Genomic DNA, 24,893 nt, shown 5'->3' on the forward strand with positions numbered 1-24,893 from the left:
ATGTGATTTAGTAAGCACCAAAATCTGAAGTTTACAAAAACTGTTTAAATGTATTAGGTGCATTATCCATGAATTACATTCAGTTTGACAGAAGAAATAGTACCCAAAGTTCACTAATATTTAAGAAACAGTTGAATAGCGTCCATCTTGGTTTACACAAAATTAAAAATACTGCTTTAAGATTTTTTTATACAAGTCATTTAAAATTTAGATTCAAAATTTAAGTGCTGCCTTTTATTGTGAATGGCAGTTAGGTCACTGAATTTACTTACGTTTAAGAAATTAAATAGGTAATTTAATGCCCTGAAAAAAAATAGCAAATATCTGAATTTAACAAGAATGTTAATGCTTCTATATTTTTATGTAAAATTGTGTTGAAAGTCATTTGGGTGAATTAAACTTATTTTTTAATGCCCTAAGTCCACTCAATAATTAGGGCTTTTCTAAATATGTCATCATATCTTTGGGCAAAAATTGATTCTATGAAGTTAAATGAAATACAGAATTTTTTGATTTACAGATCAAATTTATTGTGATATTAAAGCGTGCCTCCTTCAAAACTCCATGGTCATTGCTAATAACATTTAAATAAGCAAAGTATATGTCAGTATTGCTCTGGATTTACTGACAAGGCTGTCCTGAATGACCTGATATTGGAAGAGACTTGCCTAGTTTCCCAGCTCTGTGGAGTCTCCAGCCTCACTCTAAATAGCTTATAAAAACACAAAATCCAGCAAGTTATCATCCTGCATAACATTGATCTCTACATATTTAATTTTTACCGTGTACATTAAAAAAAGAATTTTGTTGTGCTTTTTGCATATCTGATACACGTTTTCCTATCATTTTATTTCTAGGTTTCTTGGGAAAAGAAAAGAAAAACTAAGAAAAGGGGTATGGGGGAGAGTAAGACTGTGAAGTAACATTATACACAAAACTAGCCAAGTATCTCTTTAATTTAAAGACACTATTATCAAAGGCCAGAAACAGTCTCCCCCCTAAAATCCTTATTATTTCATGACAGATTCTCACAGCAACCAGTATACATGTATGTATATATATGTATGTGTATATATATATATCAATACATTTTTCACAATCTTTTCAATCATACATTGAGTATACTTTTAGAATTACAAGGCAACATTACCAGAGCAATCTAAACTTGTAGTACTAGGGAAATGTGCTTAGAAATGGTTCAGTGATTTGCTCATTATAACTATTTACAAAGATAACTATGTACGTTAGCAATAAATAATCCTGATATCAAAGAGATAATGCTCATGCATACACCGAGATGGTTGCATGCTCTTAAAATATTTACACGCCAACTCTCTTCATAGTTCTCCCGTTAATAGTGAAAGTGCGCTTCAATTTTCTCCACATTAGTCTTGCTTCTGGGGGATACAGCCTTCCATCTCTACAACCTCAGGCCATCCTTCATATTTGTTTGTGTCCTTATTGTTCTTTATATACTGGTGAAACAACAATAGTATACAGTTTTAATAACTTTGGTGAGCGGATGCTCGGCAACAACATACTTGATACTAGCTCATTTCAGTAACACTCATGTTAACCGTAGATTCACATAAATTACTACTCAAGATAATGCGTAACTCTTGGGGCCTGGCATGCAGTGGCAAACCTTTAACAGCTGAGAGAATAAACATCACACAGTTTGTTTTTTTTCTTTTTTGAAGAACCACTGTTAATCAAAAAGTAAAGCTTATATTCTACTATGTTCTAAAGTATTTCCATACTTAATTGATAACATCAAGTTGAGTTCAACTTAATCTTATTAATCTTTAACAACCAATATTTTTTAAGACTTAAGATACAAGTAATCACATATGAATGCACTGTCATGCAGGGAAGAAAAATTCCCAAGCAGGAAATGACTATTTTTAAGTTTTACAATTAAAACAGTGCCATGGTTATTTCTAAGAATTGACTAACACAAACTTGTGGAAAATATATGAATGTATTCACTGTCTGCTTTACTTAAGCTTCAAATAGCTTGAATAAGAAAATATACTGTCCAGGGGCCTCCCTGGTGGCACAAGGGGTTCAGTCTCATCACTACAAAGCTATCTGCAGCCACTGCAGCACGAGTTTGATCCCTGGCCAGGGAGCTGACCCATGGTGCAGTAGACCTCTCCTGTCTCACCAGCTGCTCCCTTCAGCAGTGTATCTCAGTAGATCTACCTGTTCTACTCCCCACTCTGTCTCTGGTGAATCCTCTCACCTCCCCCGCCCCCACACCTATGACTTGCACCCCAGCTCTTGTATGCATAAATAAATCTTAAAAAAAAGAAAATGTACTGTCCAGTTTCATATAATTTGCTCGTGTCTGTTAATTATGAAAGTCTTAGACACTGACCTGTTCAAAAGGGCTTTTTGTCTTAATGCCTTTCCCACCACAGAAGACCCAGTTGTCTCTAAAACCAAGATTAGTTATAGACGTGCTCCCCAGCTCAGCAATGAGTCGCCGTGCCTCATCATTGAGCCTAAAAGAGTAGAGAAAAAATACAGTAAGTCCAGTGCACTGTATGTCATCTAAGGAATATTTATTCACTCAGGATATTTAACATATAACACAAGATGAAATGAGAACATACAAAGGAAAAGGATTTTTTTTTTTAGTAAAACATCCCTACCACTTTAATTCTTCAGTCACAAAAAAAAACATGAAATCTAGCAATTACTTTTAAGTTCATTCTATTAAGGAATACCTTTTGATGTCTTTAGTTACAATTACTCGCTTTCACTCATACCTGTTAAATAATTACAACAATTATGGAATGCCTAGTCAGGCAAATCCCAGGTCTTTAAACCCCAGTATCTTTGTAAAATTAAAAATCACTTTGAATCTTCACTAGAAGCCTTTGTAAATTATACCTGAATAAAGGTAAAGGCTGTTCAGGAATCTCGATGTTTCTAATACTGAGTTTCATTTAAAACAAACAAATTTAAAAATAGACTATAAACCGTACTTCAGTGACAACTGCTGAGTGGTTATTTGATAAAAGCCATAAGTATTAACCACCGAACAGCTGCAGGAAAAACAGCAAAAGTCAACTGCTAGGGAAACTAACTGAAAGATGTCACCAAGGAATTGGCTGTAGGTTATCATCCTAATGTGTGATGTTCAATTTTTACTTGGTCTCAAAAGGGAGAGGAAACTCAGTTGATACACCCTAGTCATAGAGCTTGGGTGGGAGTGAGGGGGAGGGGAAGAGAGATAAGGAGGGGTGACCTGCACAATGTATTTCACAGTCAGTCCCACACAGGATGGAACAGAAAGATCAATTCTAGTGGTTTTTGTTCTGCTAAAATCTGACGCAGGGCCAGTTTCATATTTGCAAGTAGCTGGAGGATTGTTAACTGCAGACAGCATGAGGGTCACTGAGGAAGGTCCTTAGTTACCCCAGTGTTCTTTCAAACACTTCATAGCTTCTTTAATGCATTAATGAATGAAATGCTAGGAAGAACAGTTCTCATTAAACTAACTTGAAGATAAATGGGACAATCTGTCTACAACAAAAAGAGCTTCAAAGAAACAGGAAGGAACCACACATATCATTAGAGATTTCCACAACCAAGGGTGGGGCTATTTCCACAACCAAGGCTGTGGGTGCCACAGCCTGGGCATCGGTCTCCTGCAGGATGTTCACTAGAATTGGTGAGAAAAGCAGTCGCAAAAATAAATAAACAAACAAACAAGCAAACAAATAAATAAATAAAGGCCTTAGAAAATTTAGCCGATCAGACTCAAGTCTATCTGGTTACGCAGTTATCATTAAATGAAATAAAAAGAAAGAAAAGGCTGTGCAACGGAACCAGTGCAGTCTCAGCCTCTCTGAGGATTTGGAGACCTTAACAAAAAATCACATGTACAGGCTTCCGGTTTCCCCCTAGAGTTTGCCTGCAGCCGTGATTCCTGTGCCCATCCTTACATGTGTTAGCTATCACTGTTCATTTGTGGCTCACTTGGCATGCAACATTTGTGTTGAAAGTAATGTCTGAACTGTTTTCTTGTTTCCAAGCAGTATAGGATGACATGGATCTGAAGATTGTCAATTTCCATTCATCAGTTTACCTAGATGTTCTATTTTCTGACTCCTTTCTGTGAACTTTTCCCTTGCATCATCAGCGCTTGGAGGTGATGTGTGCAGTTATAACAGGAATAAACTGTATATGGAGGTCGGGAAGTAGTTCCTAGGCAGCTTAGACCTCCTGCAGAGAGCCCTCCAGGCTGGATTCCCATTTCCGCCTCAGAAAAACTACAGGGGCTTGTAGGATTGCTCATAAATAGCTGAATGTTAAGTTCATACATGCTAAGGATTTACTTTATATAAGAAAAATTGCTTAGTGTAGGTTCACTGTGCTTAAAAACTACAAACGCAGTTTATGCCAAATACCTACCTTCTCTCTGAGAGTCTAGAATCAGGGTGTATTAGGAAGAGGATGCCTACATGGCCAGCTCCTCATAAAAGCCCTGGTTTAATGAGCTTTCCTAGAGTAGACAGCATTTCATATTGTTTTCATTTTGTTGCTGGGGGAATTGGTATTGCCCTGTGTGACTCCACTTGGGAGAGGAATCTTGGAAAATTGAGCCTGGTTTCCTGCAGACTTTGCTTCATCACATGTCCCCTTTGCTGGTTTGATTTTGCATGTAAAAAATGGCAGTCATGAGAGGGCAGGTCTGCATGCTGTGAGCCCACCTAGAAAGTCTCGAATCTCAGGGTGCTCACAGGCCTCCTATGAGCATTATAGTTTTACTACTTTCTCAATGACTTCTAGAGTTGCTTGATCTGTCTATGAAGAGTTTGGGTTTTTTGGTCGTTGTTGTTCTTCTTTTTCTAATATCTTCTATTTAACTAAGTAAAAGATGATTTAATATTTCAAAAAGAAGCTCAGAGTCATGCAGCATACCCTATTATTATGAGCACTAGATTAAATACACCATAGTTGTCAAAATGCCCTAGAGATAAGTCTAGAGACAAGCTTTTTATTCTAGATAGGAGCACCATGAGTTTGTTAGACACATGTTAATGTTTACTAGTGGTCTTAATTAGCTAGGTTAAGACTTTATGCTGAACGAATCATTTCAGTTGTGAATTCTCTTTAAAATGGGTAATTATCCTGTGGCAACCCAAAAGGCAGACAAAGACAGAGATTGAGAACAGATTCTGAAGATGCACAGAGGCAGCCGGGGGTGGAAGTGGAGAAGGTGGGAGCTGGGATGAGTTATCTCTGAGCTCTGCCTCCACCTTTGCTAGGGAAGGAGAGCATCCCATCCCCCCCCCCCCCCCCCACCATGCTGAAGCATCAAAGCAAGCCAGAGGACAGAAAGCATTCTGGGCTTAGTTCTGATTAACAGGGAAGAATCAATAGGGAAGTAAAAGTGTCCAGAACTTTGGAAGAACATTACCGTATTTCCTGAAGTCTGAAGAATAAAAAACACTAGGCATAAGAGAACATGTTATAAAAAGATGAGATGAGAAACTCCTATGAGGGAATAAGATTGTAAGAACAAATAAATAATTCTGCAACTTTCCACTATATAATTGCTAACAATCCCTTAAAAAAAGGGGAGGAAATTTTCCAAAGTAATGCTACCATAGGAACATTCTGTAATTAAAAAAGGAAGTGTGCAAAAATAACAGGCAAATCATATTGCTATTGACAAAACTTTTGATACTATTACCAGGAAGACCTGCAGTGCTCTGAAAGGTCACAGGAAGAACTTGTACTTCTGAATAACAAAGGAACCCACAGTCTCACAAGAACCCGCAGAGTATCTAAGTTCAAAGCACAACTGAAGTTTTCAGGGAGGCAAACTCTGATCTACATAAACAGGGAACAGTACATCAAGAATACAAATGCTTTAAAATCAGTTTAACCCCCCAGACCCTTATCTGTCACATACTTTTCAATTCCCAAGGAATTGGTTAAGATGATCCTCAAGGTAGTGTCAGTTATTTTAGAAGCAGCATGGAAAATGGAGATGCTGGTGACATTAAAAGTTAAATATTCCAGATTTCAAAAAAGGCAAGCAAAATTTTAAGAACCAATGATTCAGTAAAATATATTCCCATTCCTAACAAATTTCTACAATGAATTATCATATCTGCAAGCATTAAAAAAATAACAATAAAAGAAAGAAAGGGAAGGGATAGTGGAAAGGAGGGAGGAATAAATCAAGCCAAGTTAATGTCATCCCAGCGATTTCAGCTTATGAGGAGGTTTTTGGGCAGTAGATCAGGAAACTGTAATGAGCAGAGTCCATGAATATGAAGCAAGCATACGATAGCCTCAGAAAATAACCCCTATGAATAAAATAATGAAACAGCAGTCAGATGGCACGACTATAAGGGTACATTGGCAGCTGTCTGAAAAGTAAATTTCTGCAGTTGATTTATATGGATCCCCTGGAGAAGGCCCTTAACAGGGTGGCATGCTGCCCTTGGTAAACATTTTTATCAATGACTTAGATTTAGACCTAAGAACGACTTTGGAGAGAGTACAAAGCCTGGATCATGAAAACCTCAGGACAAATGTCAGAATCAAGACCAAGTGGGCCAAAATCAGCAAAATTAAATTTAACAAGGATAAACGAATATAGAATCCTTCACTTCTAAGATGATATGAAATCAAGCTCTGAATTGGGAGAAAGACCTGACTTGGCAGCAGTTTAAAAAGAAAAAAAAAAAAAAAAAAGAATTCAGAGATCAAATTAAAAGATCTGAGAAATTAACTTGACCAAACTTTCTCAAGCCAAAAATGTAATATGACTGTTTAAAGAAAACTAATACAATACTAGTCTGCATGAATATTCAAAGAAATGTAATCTCTAAAACATGGAGAGCTAGCATCTCCATGGTACCCTGTACTGGCCAGACCGCATGTGGAAAACTGTGCTCGATTTGGGGTGTTCTCATTTTAAGACAGACAATAATCAATCAGGAGTTAGATAAGGCAGCCAGGAGGGTAAAATGACCTAGAAATTGCTAAGCACTGTGGCTGGATGAGAGAGAGGTAAGGGAAATGCAATTAGCTTCAAATACAAAATGATTAGGAGGTGAGCAATTTGGAGGAGGAATTCATAGAGGAATCTTGCCCAGGCTGAGAGGCTGTTTCAGGAAACCTTTAAGACTCCTTATGTCAAGATATTCAGACCGAAATCTTTCACTTAGGCATAAAGTTAACATATCATGGAATGTTCTCTCCAAAAGGAGGAATGCAAAATTTAGTTTGCTCAAACTATCCTATTCTTTATTAAATAAAACCCAACTTACCGTAGAGGTTAGGGTGAAAAATAAGGGCTCATTAGAGATATGTATGACCCTAAGTATAGGTTTTCTTACATAGATATAATTTTCTTCTTTATAATGGGTTTCCTCATTAAAATCAATTACTGGAATAAACACAGGTAAAGAGGCTCTTCAGGGCAGAAGGAACAAAAACAAGGTGCGTCCCCAAACTTAACCACTAATAGCTTAGAATGAGGGTTCCACCAGAACACACTTTGAGAAATGCTGCGATGGAAATCAGACCCGGATGTTCTGCTGACATTCGCTGTAGAGCTGAGGATTTCATCATGTTTGGTAGAAACAGGGTGAATGAGGAACTCTGTAGATAACCTCTCTATATTTAGATAACTGAGTCCTGCTTTCCCTACTCAATACGCATGCCAATTCCCTCTCTTTGTGCTTTCATGCATTTTCCAAATTTCACCACAGATACAATTTAAGAAAAACATTACAAACTACCATCTATTAAACTTTATTTTATATATATATATATATATATATATATATATATATATATATATATATATATATCACACTTATTCCTTCACAATTGATTCCACTTCCAGGAATTTACCATAAGGACATAATCATAGCGTACAAAAAACTTTTGTTCAGAAAAATGTTTGTGAAATTATTTATAATATGAAAAATTCGGCAATAAGAGGAAACTGTTCAATAACAGTGGGGCTTTATGACAAACTGTCAGGCAGCCATGAAAACTGCTGAAGAATTTTAATGATGGGAAAACTAAGATTATTAAAAGACAATATAAAACAGTCTAAAAACTTTATGTACAATGTGATTCTGATTTTAGTCACGTGTGTATGTGTATGTATGCATGTATACATATATGTATATATACAAACATACATACACACACAAAAATGATAGGGAGGAAGCAAACTGAAAAAATGTTAATAGTGTTTTATCTGGAAATTGTATTACTTTGCTCTATTTTGTAATTTTTTTTCAGTGAAGATGTATTGCCTTTATAATTATAAATCATAGCTCCAAAAGTTGTGTAAATTTTTCAATGTACATACTTGGTTGCTCCATCATCATATGTTCCCATTAGGACTATTGTTCCATCTTGTATGGACTTCAGAAACTCAATAAATGGTGCCACATCTGAAGAAAGAAAGAGTTAAGAGTTTTTTTAAAAAAATTAATAACCACCAAAATTTTTAAAGTTAAAATATAAAGTTCTTATCAATAAGTTATTTAAAACACAGAGTAACCAAAAGGCAGATAAATCTTAAGGCCCCTTAATATGATCCCACTAGCAACTTAAAATTTCCCAACCCTGATTCATCCTATTTACTTTCTGAATTGCCATCCCAGGAACTAAATGAAAAAATCACAGCCAAATCAGATTAAAGCATGACTTATGATTAAGATAAGAAACTTGGGAGAGTGCGGTAGGAGAAAGGCTCATATTTTCCCTGAGTGGATGTAAAAATTGTTTGAATGGGTACTTAGCTTAAAAGAGGATACATAGCTTTTATCTAATCCACAACAAAATCTGTAATATAAAAATTTACATAAACATGGATACACAACACACACATACATGCACACAAACTCTGATTTAAGGGATCTTCCGTGCGTAACTATTTTTACTGTAAACTAGGGGAAATGAGTAAAGGTTATCACTAGAATCCAAACTAATGAAGGCAAGTAATAATCATTAATTGGGCCTCCCTGGTGGCACAAGGGATTAAGATGCAATCTACAAAGCTATCCGCAGCCACTGTAGCACGGAGTTCGATCCCTGGCCAGGGAGCTACCCACATGGGGCAGCAGACATCTCCTGAATCACCTGCTGTTCTTCTGAGCAATGTGTTTCAATCTGCCTGTACTGCTCCCCACTCTGTCTCTGGTGAATCCTCTCACCCCCCAATACCTCTGGCCTTACCTCAGTTCTTGTATGCATAAATAAATAAATCTAAAAAAAAAAAATCATTAACTGCTTTATCTAACATAATAAGGTTTACAGACTTCAGAATAAACCAGTCAGTGATTACACACTGGTGATACCAAAGAGGTAGACCAAGTACTACAAATTCTTTCATATCCTCAGCAATTTATAATGGTCCCAAGGCTAAAGAACTAGAAAGAAGATTCTATTTCTTTCCTTCTCTCAAATATTCACCCATTTTAATAATAATCCTGGTTATGATTTTGAGACTGTAAAATCAGATGTAAAGAAATCAATTCAGTCAGTTAAAAATACTTGAAATTGCTATGCCCATCTGCAAATCACTTGTTCTTTTTTAATATTTCAGACAGAAACCTATTGGAGCCTAAAGCTTTAGTTGTCCTGCAGAAAAAAGAGCTCAGTTTTTAAAAAAATATCCATTTTCATATTACTATTTTTCAAAAAAGATTTATTTATGCATACAAGAGCTGGGGTACAGGCCAGAGATGTGGGGTGTATGTGTGTGTGAGAGGAGTCACCAGAGACAGAGTGGGGAGCAGAACAAACAGACTGACTGAAACGCACTGCTGAGGGGAGCAGCAGGCAAGATAGGAGAGGTCTGCTTCGCCATGTGGGTTGCTCCCTGGCCGGCCGGGGATCAAACTCATGCTGCAGAGGCTGCGGATTGCTTCACAGTGCGGTGCTTAACCTCTTGCGCCACCAGGGAGGCTCCCCATATTACTATTCTTAATTACCCACCAGACCTAAAAAAATGTACATACAACAGGATAGATCTTATGAACAGTTGGACAGAAAAGTGAAAGGAGCAAGATAAACACAAAAAGAGTTCCATTATTTTCCCATTAATGGATTATATTTATTGAGATGATTAAGAAGTCAGTGGTAGTGACAGTTACGTTATTTATTTAACTTACCTCCTCCCCACATGTCAAAATATTTAGTGTCTAATACTTCTCCTGTTTTTCCTGAAAGAGAATGAAATCTTATCAAATTGTGCACCTGAAATATATTCTATACTCTATAAGATAGTGGATCTTATGTGATAATTAAGATGAATTTGCTAACAGAGAAAATTATTATGACCGTCAAATCTGAACTGCATGCATCTAAAATATATTTCTGAAGGTAATTTTAGGATAGGACTTTCTCAGTAAACTTTTAAGCCAAAGGGTAGCAAACAGAAGTCCACCACTGACCACAGGCCATTCCAATCCAAAGTTAGTTATGTTTTTACTCTATGTTTTACCATCTTTCCTTAAAAATTATCCCAAATACCTAGAGCTCTTTCAAAAAGATACATCTGATGCTATTTTCTATCATTAATGCTATTCTATCATTTCAATATTATATTCTTTTTAAGGTGATTTCTTTTTTTTCCCCTTTGCTATTGACAACTAGGCATAGAAATGTTTTTATAACAAGATGAAGAAAGTAGAAAGACAGGGCCTCCCCGGTGGCGCAGCGGTTGAGCGTTGGGTTGCAAAGCTGCCCGCGGCCTCTGCGGCGCCGGTTCAATCCCCGGCTGCTCCCCTGCCACCGGAGGAGGGTCCCACATGGCGCGCAGACCTCTCCTGCCACCCACTGCTCCCCTCAGCAGTGTACTTCGGTCCTTCTGCCTGCTCTGTTCCTCGCTCTGGCTCTGGTGAATTCTCTCACCCTCCCGTGCTTCTGACTGTACCCAGTGCATGTATAAACAAAAACAAACAAACAAATAAATAAAAAAAAAAGCCTCTATTTAAAAAAAAAAAAAAGGAAAGTAGAAAGACAAAAAAAAAATCTTTTGCTGTAAAAGAAAAGATTCCCCACCCTATGAACTAGGTGACATGGTTGTGGTTTCTAACCATCCCACAGAGCTTTACAGTGTTATGTGGCAGGAAGAGATGACCATGGGCTGTTAGGCCTCACTTCGAGGGTTCCCACCTACAGATATAACAGCAAGAATATCTTTCAAGATGTTTAGCATTCAATGGACAATATAAATGAACTTACCGGAAGAATGTGCACAGTACTGAAAAATTACAACTAATTCAATTCTCCCCCATCCTACCCAATTGTTCATCACCCTTTGTCATTCTATATATATTCATTTGTGTCAATTGATCTTCATGTTAATGTGAGGATTCCAAAATTTGCAGTAAAATTCACTGAGTTAGATTGCTTTTTTCCAGGCAATCTCACGGGGAGTTCTCTGTACACTGCACATCAAGCTGGAGGCCTCCAAGAAAGTGTGCTGTAGCAACACAGATGCCAGGTCTCCAGCCTGGCCTTTGGGGAAGGGAGGGTTGGGAGGAGAGCCTTAGTGTCGACAGCTACCCTTTGACCCTGACCCCCTGATATCTGAGTGTATCCCACTTCATCCGTAAGTTAAAGCAGGCACTCTTACCGTTCACCAAGGCTACATTGATCCCTCTTCCAACGTTATTCTTAACGCCGCTCATTAAACTGAAGGGGAAAAAGTTAAGACAAATTTAGAATGAGATGAACATGAATGTACATCAAAGAAATAAAGTCAGGCAAAAGAGAAAGTTGGGGGTATTTTACATATGTGTACAATAGTTAGTACTGCAGAAGAGATTAAAAGGAGATCACTCAATCCAGAGAAGACAGTCTAATAGTGAATGATTAGCTCTCACAAATAGAAATGTACATTAAAAAGTATTAAGGCTGAAATACTAGACTTGCTGCCCTGCATCAGATTATGAAATACTATTTTAGAAAACCCTTAAAACACGCGAACAGTATACATACATTCCACCTCATTCTCGTGGGATCAAACAACAATCTCCTATCTACTTTCTTCAATTACTAAAGTAAAATGATACAGAAGTGAGATGTAACCCAAAAATCTGAAAGCAAAAAGAACTGCACCTAAATACAAACATTCTGAGTGATTATCATTGTAAAATTCCTTTGTACCCAGAAGAAAATTATATTCACACAATTTATCTAGTTATGCACAGTTACCGCATCTTATCAAGATAATCAACATGCTTGGGCAGTTCACAAGCTGCTACTTAACAACAAGAGTGTAAAATGGACAGTGCAAGTGAAACACTTCGCATCATTTTAATTTGTTGAATTAAAGTAAAACTATAGATAACTTTAAAAAAAAAATTCAAGATAAGAGTAATACTCCCAGGGACACAGTGCTCAATGATTGACAGCTCCTTTGTGGTTAGCAGAAGGGGAAATATGCATATATGCCCCCACACACATCCACGTATCAATAGAGATGTAGCATCTACGCATACATAAAATAGGCACATATATTTATTACAAACTTTACCAATCTAAATTATATGTAGTACACAATTTCACAAACACACAAGCTACAATACTTCACTATAAATTCTATACAGCCAAGTGCTTTTCACACAATCGTGTTCATTAATTTTCACAGAACAACTCTCTGTACCAAACCTCCAGTTACAAGTGATGAATGAGTACATGGTTTGAACACAAATGTTGGAACACGTTTCATTTAAAGAGTAAGAGAAAGTAAAGAAAAACTCAAATAATGAAGATCTAAGTTGTCAAGGATGTGATGTTTTTGTTAAATCACTTAAGTTTCCAAATAATGGAAATTTCTTCAATTTTTTGTACTATGCAGAATAAGTACAGGCATGACATAATTTTAAATTTAATCTGTATAATTAATATTTTTGCCCTCACTTTCTCAAGTCCAAATTTTGAGCTGGCAAACTTTTTCTATAACGAATGAAATAGTAAATATCAAGAACCACCACTTTTTGAGATACACTCAAAAACACTATAAATCAGAAATTCTTAAAAATGCTCATACAAATCATAGGAAGGTAGTAAAAAAAAAACAGAAACCAAAAAAAAAAAAAAAATCAGAAAGAACAAAAAGAATGGCAGTCACTAAAGTCTTAACATATAAATATATAACATCAATAGTTTAAACTTAGCAAAAAGAGAGACTGGTACAATGGATTAAAATAAGACAGGAATAGATATTTCATATTACATATAGTGTATGATATATATATATATATATATATATATATATATAAATCAAAAGATGCTTAACATCACTGGCCATAAAGGAAAGAAAAGTCACTAAGATATCATTGTACATGTATTAGACCAGCTGAAATAAAAATAATGAACATACTGGCAAGTATACAGAGAAACTGGATCTCTTGTGCAGTGCTTGGTGGGAATGTAAAATGGCACTCTGGAAACCGTTTGACAATTTCCTATAAAATTAAATATACATTTGCCACACAACTCAGAACTCCTAGGAATTTTATTACGTAAAGTACATCCATGCAAAAAATCTGTATGTGATTATTCACTGTGACTTTATTTGTAATAGTCAAAAATTAGAAACAACTGAAAATGTTTGGGTGAGGACAACAGGTAATGATAAACTGTGATACATCCATCCATAGAATATTACTCAGTAACACAAAAGAAGCAAACTAATATGCACCAATATTTCAAGAGCATTATGCTGAGTGAAAAAAATCAATTATCAAATGGTCATGTGTTGCATGATTCCACTTACATAATATCCTCAAAACATCAAAATGATATAGACAGATCAGTGGTTGCCAGGGGTTACTGATGGTAGAGGTGTGACTCTACCAGGACAGTGGCAAGAAAGAGATATTTGTGATGATGAAATAATCCTGCACCTTAATTGCTGTACTGGTTACATGGATCTACACATGATCAAATAATGTGGAACTATAAATGCACGGCACCAATGCTGGTTTTGATATTGCAGTATAATTACAAGAGACGAACCATGGAGAAATCCAGCTGAAGAAGAGATGGGACTTCTCTGTTCAATATTTACAACTTCTGTGATTTCTAACTACTTCAAAATAAATTTTCAAAACTTCAATTGGCACAGTGCAAAAAGTTAATTTTTAAAAGCTTAGTAGCATTAAACTATGTATTTACCAACATTAGTCACTCATCTGCCTTCAAAATTTCATTTGTCAGTCTCTAGAATTTTCATGTGATTAAGCTCAGAATTTTTTTATGTGAATGTTAAGACTAGTTGTGAGAGGTGGGCCATAGAGAACCAAACAAATCTGCACCAAAGAGGAGGGAAGCTCTTCTCCTTTTACAGAGGTAATAGATCACTGATCTCCATCAATGACACTGAGAAGCAATTGCAACATAAGATAAATGTCTTGTCACAGAGCACAGGGCAGATGCTAAACTCAAGTCTATTACAGAGCAAAGAAATAAAGGCAGTAAGCACTATGACAGAGGCTCCCCACAAGAGGGCAGCAGCTTATCAATCTTTAAGAATTCAATCAGGGGAAACTAACTAGCAAATGACAAACCACTGAAGGCTTTAAATGTACAAAGTTGTAATATTTTCTCCTATCTTTTGTGTATCCAAAGGTTTCCCCCACCACAACTCTACACCCCTAGACAAAAAGCTAAAGAAAATAACTGTAGTCAATACATTCTAATCTTCAGTTTGGTTTCAAATCCTCTACCTACTATACGTATAATCTAGCTACTGCTTCTTAAAGGGATTAGAACTGAGTTTGACAAACTGTGACTCACTGTCCCGATTTAGCCAGCTGGTTATTTTTTGTTTTGTTGCTTTACTACTACTGCTACCGAGCTTAGAAAGGCTTTTACATTTTAAATGGTTACACAGAATCATGACCAGGTTACCCAGCCTTCACTTTAACCTCCTGGCCCTGCCCTTAAAGTCAAAAAATACTATTTATTTGGATCCTAAACATTAAAACAATAATCCCTCAAAACAGTCCTCTGTCTACTCCTATACTAAACATCAAGATGCAACATTATTCTTAATATCAGCTCCATATAAATGGAAATCAAATGAATATATGCCTAAAATAAAAGCTGTATCTCACATAATATAAATTCCATGGGATCTCTAATACAAAAGAAAAAGCTAAAATTCTTGTTTTGTATGACTCCAGATGCTTAAACCCAGGACTTAATTTTAAACTAATAAATGTGAAATCCATCTTAACCATAATGTAATCTGACTGCCTCTACTTGTCATTTAAATCATGACTGCAACACTAATCTCAACTATTGTCTTTTATTCGTATTAGGCTTCCAGTTTATGATATCAAGACCCTGATAATTCCTGTGCATTGACTAACACCAAATTCTCTGGTTCTGGTTCTGAGCTCATGCACTCACCATGCGATGTTATCAAGAACACCCACAGTTCTGACAACCCCAATGTCTCCAGACTTTGACAAATGTCCCTCGTGCCCCTTACATAATATCCTCAAAACATCAAAATGATATATAGACAGATCAGTGGTTGCCAGGGGTTACTGATGGTGGAGGTGTGACTCTACCAGGACAATGGCAAGAAACAATGATGAAATAATTATCATGTGATAATGAAATAATCCTGCACCTTAATTGCTGAGAAGCACTGGTCTAGACTAGTGGCCTCAAAGTAAGTTGCACATACTAGAGCACATGTAAAAAATAAAATATTTACTCATGTATTTTAGTGAACATATATTCAAAAGAAGTGTTACCAAAAAGGAGGCCATGCGCAGCAACTGCAATGGTTTTCCAATTGTTCTCTCTATTCTACTTCCCAAATCATTTCAAACAGCAGATAATTTTTTTCAATAAATGAAATAATGACATGGCAGAGTTTGAAAAGCTTCAGTAACTTCTCAATGCACTGAAAAAAAAAATCTCAACCTGCACAGCCTACACATCCCTACCTGTTGGCGTGGTCCCTGTTCCTGTCTCTCCTGCTCTTATCCATAGTAGGGCCTGAGCATGCTCATCCTTCTATCTAGAGATGTTCTTCACCTGTCTCTCTCTCTTCCTCTTATCCTTTAGTTCTCAGAACAAACATCACTGTGTCAGAGAAGCTATTCCCTGGCTCGATCTACAGTGAGACACTTCAAAGTCTCCTGGCTTCCCCTCACCAGTATTCATCACACGCTGCTGCTCTACACAGCATACTGCACAACTAATAATTACTTATTTGTATTTACTTCTTAAATATGTCACCCCTACTAGACTGAGTTCCATGAGAGCAAGGACTATGATCAATAAATACAAGTTGAATATGTGAACAAATGATGCTAAGAAAAATCATACTTCTAAAAATTTACTTTCCATATAGAAACAAAATACCCTACACTATGAATTAGTCCCAGCAATTTCTCCAATGGTGATCCTAAGCCTAATTATTTGGTCCTTATTTGGGGACTATGTTTCAAGATCTGAAACCTCGCTATAAAATCCCATAAATTTCTTAATCTCTCATGGGAATGGCAGAAATGATTCCTGAAATGAGAATGGATAGGCGGCCTGCCTCAATTTTATAGTTAAAGAAACTGAAATACAAATTCTAAATTCTACATGACATGCGTACCAAGCAAAAAACAAATTCTCTGGCTCTGAGCCCAGCATTTACTTTACCAGACTCCACTGCCTACATACGCTCTTCATTTCTGCTTGACCTATATAATCTGCAAAGGAAAAACCTGCTAGTAGAGTCTGAGCTCTCCTTTATATTAAAAACTAATGTGCTTCAAGGGGACAGAAGGTCTCTGAAGATGATTTCCTGTAGACTAGTCATTCCAAGAGCTTCCTTGCCATTGCTTAGAATCAAATGTGGAGCCTCTTTAGCCAAATAAGATAAAAAGATGGAACGAGGAGGTTCTAAGTCAACAGGACATTACTACTTAATGTGAGATCTACAAAGTTCTAATCTAAGTACTTTATTATTTAATTCAGTAAAACAGGACTACTATAACAAGAAATCAGAAGACACTGGATTAATAATGGATTATTAGCGAAAGGCAAAAGAAAGGAAATGCACAAAGACCTTAAGGAAAACCTCACTCCACCCTTTGATTCTACAAGAAAAGTGCTACTCTAAGAGGTCAGACAACCTGCCCAGAGCTCACTGACAAAGGGGTTAGTAGAATAATTTAAGAGCTTCCACAGTAAAAAGACAAAAAATGTTGGGAAACACTGCCTAGTTTCCTCCTTTTGTAAAACTGCCTTACTCTTTCTCTTAATGAATGGCACATTCATTATTTTACATAAAGTTTATTTTTTTTTAAAGATTTATTTATTGATTGATTGATTGATTTATACATACATACATACAAGCACTGGGTACAGTCAGAAGGTGAGAGAATTCACCAGAGTCAGAGGGGAGAGCAGAGCAGGCAGAATGACGAAGTACACTGCTGAGGGAGCAGCGGGCGGCAGGAGAGGTCAGCGCGCCATGTGGGACCCTCCTCCGGTGGCCGGGGAGCAGCCGGGGATCGAACCAGCGCCGCAGAGGCTGCGGGCAGCTTCGCAACCCAGCGCTCAACAGCTGCGCCACTGGGGAGGCCCCTACATAAAGTTTAAATAAGCTCATACATCTAATTTTCTAGTAAAGAGCAAAATCAAAAGCAACCAAATGGAGGTCACCTGGGAAACACACATACCAGAGTTGGAAGTATACAGAGAAGATTAGCACAGCCCCTGCACAAAGATGACATGGAAATGCCTGAAGCCATCCATATTTAAATGACTGGATCAACAGCAACTGCGGGTGTTGCAAACAAGGCTCCTTTCAAATTAGACAAGAGCAGGGTGTTTGATCACCCTGGGGCAATAAGTATACATCCTGAGGTATGACTGGGAAGCAGGGGGTGGTGACTGATGTGCTTTGCACCCCAGGGACTGATCAGTGGACCACCTTGTTAGTAAGATTGGAGTCATGGGTGGGGTCTGTAGTGTATCAGTAGACTCACCCTCACTAAAGCCCAAAAAATCTAGTATTCAATTTGATCCACCCTTTTCTCTGTCAATAAAAAGGCTAGGATCTTGCTTTGAGCAGCACCCTGCAGGCTACAGCCTGCTCCACTACTCCTGGTTCTTTGTTGCTGACACAACAAGCAACAACTTAAAGTGGGGTTTGCAACGTCAGAGGCGGAAATTTCAAGTTATAAGTGGCAGTTGCCACTGAGATATGAAACGGAACAACCTAGAAACTCTACTTTGCAAAGCATTTCAACATGGGAAAACCATCCAACTTAGTGGCAAATTTTGTGTCACAGCAGACTTGGGGTAATATTAATGAATTACTTTGTACTTCCACAAGCAGCCTTCAAATACTGAAAATGAAAGCTACTGGTCTAAAAGATAAGGAGCTTACTATTTAGGGCAGTGCTGTCAATCAGAACTTTGTGCTGTGATGGAATTGTTTATCCACACAGCTCAGTTCACCAGGCACAAGTGACCTGTAGCTATTGAGCTCTTGAAATGTGGCCAGTATGAATGAGGAACTAAACTTTTTAATTAGTGTAAATAATTTAACTTTTCCCCTATTATTCAATAATCAAAATTAAATAACATGCTTCTATGGTTACCCTATGGGTCAGTGCAGATAGAGAATCCACTCAGGAGACCCCTCCTCTCTATACAAAGCTGAATAAAGTCTATGTTTTTATGTCATTCTTCAATATGAATTTAAGGACTTGAAAACTCAAGTGAGTGAGGAAATAACTGCATGGTGAAAACCAAATTATCACTTTTTGTTTGATAGAAGCTTGCCCAATACATTCTCAAAGGATTCATTACATGCAGAGTCAATATACTATAATTTAATAACAAGCCTGTTAGGTCCAAATCGACAAATACTTACACATTGTCTTCCAAGCAGATTTTGGGTCCTACCACATTGGCTGCTCCACTTGCCATTTTAAAAGCAAAATGCTTCTCAGGGCAAGCTTTTGTAATTCCACATTTATATCTGGGAGGCTTTGTAGCTTCAGGGGAGAAAAAAATATTTAAAAAAAAAATGTTAATAGACTGCAGTTTGTTTCATGCCTCAAACCAAAGGTCATTATGTAAAACACCAATATACACATATCTTAAAATATGTGCTATGGCCTGTTTTCCCCAGAGGGTTTCAAAGAACCTTAAAACAACATCAAAGAAAAATAAAACAAAACCCAAAATCTCTTTGGAAACAAGCTAGTAACTGACATAAATACATCAAGTAATATGATTCTGATGCCAGTAAATACATTTTATCTAATTCTTTTTTAAGATTGTTTTTAAAATTCAGGACGGAGGAGGTTTTGTATTGTTGTTTTGAATTTCTAACCCATCCATGCATAGCTGCAGATACCCGCAGGGACAGTAAAAAGTCTAATGCATCCCGGAGTAACTGTCACATAAAATTCTAAGCAGAAATTCTCCTCCCTGCACACACTTTCCGCATTAATAACACTGACTCTAAAAAACAGTAATGAAACAAAATATCCATTATGAATAAGTAACAAGAACAACTGGGCTGTGTAATCAAATAGCATCCTTATAACTTTAAAGAGCAATTTCTAAATCAGTTTTGCTCACTTGGAACTTTCTCCATTGTACAAGTACAAGTACAAGTTCTCACAATCCTAAAATAGAACAGAATAAACCATCTGCAAGATATTGAGATAGAATACTCACGTCGTGCAGCTGTGTCCAATGCTGACCTTGCTGAGAAAGAAGAAAGTTATCTTTCTTAGAAAGAATAAGACTACTGGCAAGTATCACTTTTTAACTTATTTAGTGCTATAAAAAAAAAAGTACTTGAATAACAGCTCAAAATACAATAAATAACACATGGCTACTGCTTTAGAGAAAAAGGGAGAAAGTAACTTCAGGCTACACGCTTCACTATAAACAATTGTGTAAAAAGGACTTATGGGGGGGCTATTGACAGAGCGTTTTACTTTTACATTTTTAGTTACTATAAATTTAAATCCCAATTAGAAAGTTACCCTGCAAACTCTCCTCTAAATGACTTTATTTTATTTTTTTAAAGATTTATTTATTTATTTACATAAACTGGGTACAGTCAGAAGCGCGGGAGGGTGAGAAGATTCACCAGAGCCAGAGCGGGGAGCAAGCAGGCAGAAGGACCAAAGTACACTGCTGAGGGGAGCAGCAGGCGGCAGGAGAGGTCTGCGCACCATGTGGGACCCTCGCCTGGTGGCCAGGGATTGAACCGGCGCTGCAGAGGCTTTGGGCAGCTTCGCAGCCCAGCGCTCAACCGCTGCACCAGCAGGGGAGGCCCTCCTGTAAACGACTTTAAATATAGACGTGGTGAACATCAGGTTGCTGCTGAACGGTGAACATTCAGAAGTTGTTGCTGCTGTCCAGTGTGCCATACACATGCGCGTGCGGTCCTCGAGAGTCACCCTATCGGAGTGGTGAGGCTAAGATTTTGGTAGGTGGTGGGAGAACAAGGGGGGAGGAGGGTGGTGGTAGGGAGCTCTGACTTCTCTAAAATAGAAATGCTTTGGGTGGAACAGAAAAAAGCTGAAGTTATCACCTACAGTTTTACAAGTCCTAAGTTGAAGAGAGTGAGAGTCTTCTGACCAAATATTAACTTGACTGCAACAGATCTCAACCTGGCCATCTTACATTCAGAGTTTTTAAAAAGCATTAACATCTGGTGCCAGCCCAGGAGATTACAATTCCAATCACCAATAGTATTGTGAACAACCATTTCCTGATTTGGCTAATAAGCATGCAGTGTCTGCAAATGCTTGCCAGCTGTTTGACTATAAATAGTTACTTTTAGTTCTGTACGATTGTAGATAATTGCAAATTTCCTATAAGTCCAGTACTCAAACTGAAGAATAGAAAGTTAAAGCTGAAAAAGGCTATGTAAATGTTTTAAAAAGAGGAAAGCGGCCAAGTTTGTGAAGGCTCATTAATACAATAGAATATTCAGATTACGTGCCTCTGACCTCACAAAGGCAATGCTGTAACATGGAACAAGTTAAATATATGGAATAAAGTCAAAAGCAAACTTTACACCATAACTGTATGTGTGTGTGTGTGTATCTATCTATCTATCTATCTATCTATCTATCTATCTATATATATATATACCAAAAATATTTGAGGATAAGGATAAAGATTTAGTGAAACATAAAGTATTCTTCTACCCCATGTAAAAATTCTCATTCTCGATTACCTACCCTTATTTTCCATTCAATCAGCATCTACTATTTACAAGGCCAAGGACCAAGATATTACTATTCTCAAGATTCATTCTCTGGGAAGGGGAATGGGTGCATGAAAAACAGTAAAAGAAATTCTATAATGTAAGGCCGGACAGAATCAGTACCAAATTGAGATAGAAGTCCTACACATTAGAACTAACAGTCCGGCGGGGAACAGCAACACATTTCAATAGGGAGAGAAGGCGGTTTAATTTCTCTAAGGAGCATTGACACACTTTTCAAAAATGAGAAGGAAGAACAGATGGCCAGATGAGAAAGACGTGCAGGCTAGGGAAACAGAGGACCAAAGGCTGAGCTTTGAAAGGACAGGACGGTGTGTCACTAGCCACCAGCAGGCAGACTGGCACATGGAGTGTGAGACCCAGAGGGAGGGGCAGCGAAGGGAGAAGAAAGGCAAACTGGAGGCTCTGAATGCCACCCCAAGTAAAGGAGAGTAAAATCTACTCTCCTGTAATCCAAAGTGCTAATGTTCACGAGTTTTGAGAGAGTCACTGGCAGAGGCGAGATGAGCAGCAAATAGCCAAGATGTGAACACGGGTAACATCCCCGTCATGTTTACAGGAACAGCCCAGGCAAGAGAGGAAGATTCAAACTAGGGTGAGCAGAGCGGCCTCACTGCCTCTGTGCTCTCCTCCCTAAGCAGTGAGCCAATCCCCAAAGCAATTCCCTATTTATACCAAGGGTCCTATCCTGCCCTTCCCTCAAGGATCCTTTTTTTTTTTTTTTGTCTGTTCAGTCTCTTCCAATTGGACAAGTGAATGTATCCCCATGACTTAAAAACAAAAAAAAAAAAAAAAAAGACTCTGCCACTTTGCATACCACAGTGGAGGAGACATGACGGCACTGGGTAAGAGTCGGCCTTTCTATAACATGGTAGAAAAGGGAGATTTTGATAAACTGCCCCCCCAGGGACAACTAAGTCTTGCTCAACAGAAATTATACCAAGTCATCGCTGGTGTTGAGGGACTGACCCACGTAGATTTTACTCCAAATTAAAGATGATAAGCAAAACTAAAGCCACAGCACCCCTACCAGAAAAAACAATAAGACAACATACAGGAGCCCTAGAATCAAGGATGGAAATGCTAAAAGAATAATAAAACAAAGGAACACTACAAGAAATATTGGACCCCATAAGAAGAAAATAAGGGTAGTGGATACTCCAGAAGAGAGAAAGAAGGGGGCAGAGACCCAATTTAAAGAAATTATAGCTTTGAACTTTCAAAACCTAAGGAAACAACTAACTATAGATACGCTGAATGCTGTTCTAAAAAAACCTCCAAATTTCTAAATCCACACCTTGGATTCCAAAACTAGATCACTACTTTAACTCCATTTAGTTTCAAATTGTTTAAAGACCTTGAAAAAAACTGGATCCTTGCTCTGGACTCTTATTAATAACAAAGTCTTTCCTAACTGGAGAAATGGAATCCCCTAATGGAAGGGATCCTTACTCAGCAGATGGTCACTGCTACTAGGATACGCTTACTTCTTTTGATCTTTGGTGGCCCTTGTCTGCTGAATTACTTAGCTCCCCTTATCTTCAAAGGGCTAGAGACATCAAAATTTTCAAACAACTGGGAAGATAACCCAGTGATAGCTCTGTGACATCTCAAGTTAGCTAGGGAAAGATGCCTCCCCTCATGGACCTCCCCCTAAACCTCCAGCACCACTCAGCAGGAAATAGTTCCAAAAGATGGACCTCCACTCACTGCCTCACAGAAATGAGCAGCAGGTGACTGAGAGGAGCGATCTGTCACTGGCCTAGTAACTAGAAGTTCCTTATCCTCGTGCTTGTTGTCTGTGCTCTGCTCCTGCTTATCTTTTCTTGAAGACAAAATCAGGCAAAACAGCAGATACCAAGATGAAGGTGTAAGACACTGATTAAGCCACAGCCTCATTACTATAGTAAAATGCAGGTCCACCAGCACCAAGACAGATCCAGTCAAGACCAAACTTGGAAGAAAAGAGGGTGAGGGTGGGCGTGAATGCAGTTCTTGGGCAAACCTGCCTGGTTCTCTGAAATCCTGCAGACAGATCCTTTTATCTCCCCTCTCTGTAGTACTACCTTACTCCTTCCCCCAATTTGGGGAGGTGACCTTTGTTGACAGTAGCCCACTGTGTCGTCAGGTTTGCTGACACCTGATTTAACCTGATTTCCTTCCAACAACTCTTGTCTCTGGAGTTCTGGCATAAGAGCGATAAGAAGCCAGACCCCACAAAACCTATAAACAGTTTGACAGTCTCACTTACGGAGTCATTTTTTCAATACCTAAAAAAAATGCTTCGAAGTTTATTCAAACACTCCAAATGTTAACTTATTTTATTAACTTACCGATTATTAACAGCTGACTTCAGGTAGCTTGTAATGGAGCGTTCATAATTTGGTAACATTAAATAAATGGATAAAAAGAAAATATTGCAGAAGGAAAGCAAGGGAACAGGAAAACAAGATGACTTTGTGGGGCTAGAATCTAAAATACATTATCATGACTCCTACTGACTCACTAAATGAGGACTAGACTTGCTTTCCAAGTTTTCCTGCAGGCAACTCAAATAGAGAAACAAGTTAAACTTAGGTGTGATTCTCCTAGAATGTGCATTTAGAACACACGATTAATGTTCCTAAGAGTGCTTAAAATAGATCTCATTAAATATGTTCAAATGTTGAAGAGCAGATTCATGCCTTATTACCGAATTCTAAGACTTCCTATTATGTACTGTAGAATATTCTAATGAATCACCCTCACCGGTATAATTACATTTTCTTTTCTAGACAGACTAACAGCAGAGTGATTCAAAGTTGATAACTAGTAAAAATTTAAGACAACCACATAAAATAAGATTTAAGAAAGGAACAAAGTTAAAACTTACCAAATAGATTTCCTAAACTTGCATCCATTTTTATTTCAAATACTTGAGATATAACATAAAATGTCAGTAAAAATACTGCCACAGCTACCACCAACTTTGCAGCACCTGAAGAACAGAAATAATTCAGCATGAGCTGATGAACTCAACAGAATCAATTATTGTATATTTCTATGCAAAACATAAATTTATGAAGAAACATCTTCATCCTAATAAATTTATTTTTTATCTACTGGATGTTAAGTTTACCTGAATTACAATAAAAACTATGCCAAAATCTATCAAAATAAGGAATTTCCCTGATCAAAGAACTATCAGATTGGCTAGCAGTCTAGACACAGGCCTGCTTTTACATGCAAAAAAAAAAAAAAAAAAAATTGACCTGCTCTCAATTGCTGACTGACTACACAAAATTATGGTGGCTGGTACACCACCACCACCAAGTATGCTGCTATGCTGTCTTAATCCTTTTCAAACAAAAAGGGCAATACTGTGCAGGGATAATACAAAAAGACAGGGCTATGTGGAGACTTGAAGGCAGCAGACCAGGAAATGCACTAAGCGAGGAGTTCTCGAGTGAAACGTGACAGGTTTGTTGTCCTATTACGAACCAACAGAGCTTTGGCATGACACAAGTCTCCCTGTCATTCCCTGTCATGGTGATCAATAAAGCATTCCCCCTCATGCGGCAGACCGGTTTACTCAAGTCTCCGGAGCCTGGGTTCAGTG

At 37.7% G+C, this 24,893-nt stretch overlaps 1 protein-coding gene across 1 annotated transcript; it reads right to left on the reverse strand.

The window, feature by feature from the left end:
• Nucleotides 1-1,385: 1,385 nt before the first annotated feature.
• Nucleotides 1,386-24,400, reverse strand: FAM3C (FAM3 metabolism regulating signaling molecule C; the record flags this gene model as incomplete). The annotated part of the gene is made up of 8 exons (XM_084229418.1): nt 24,168-24,400; nt 19,726-19,755; nt 18,911-19,034; nt 11,639-11,697; nt 10,170-10,220; nt 8,360-8,444; nt 2,381-2,507; nt 1,386-1,475 (listed from the first exon to the last, which is right to left on the reverse strand). The coding sequence occupies exons 1-8, from the start codon at nt 24,295-24,297 to the stop codon at nt 1,386-1,388; spliced, it is 696 nt and encodes a 231-aa protein (XP_084085544.1). The 5' UTR covers nt 24,298-24,400.
• Nucleotides 24,401-24,893: the final 493 nt, after the last annotated feature.

Source organism: Talpa europaea (assembly GCF_964194135.1).
Source record: "Talpa europaea genome assembly, chromosome: 3".
NCBI lineage: Eukaryota > Metazoa > Chordata > Mammalia > Eulipotyphla > Talpidae > Talpa > Talpa europaea.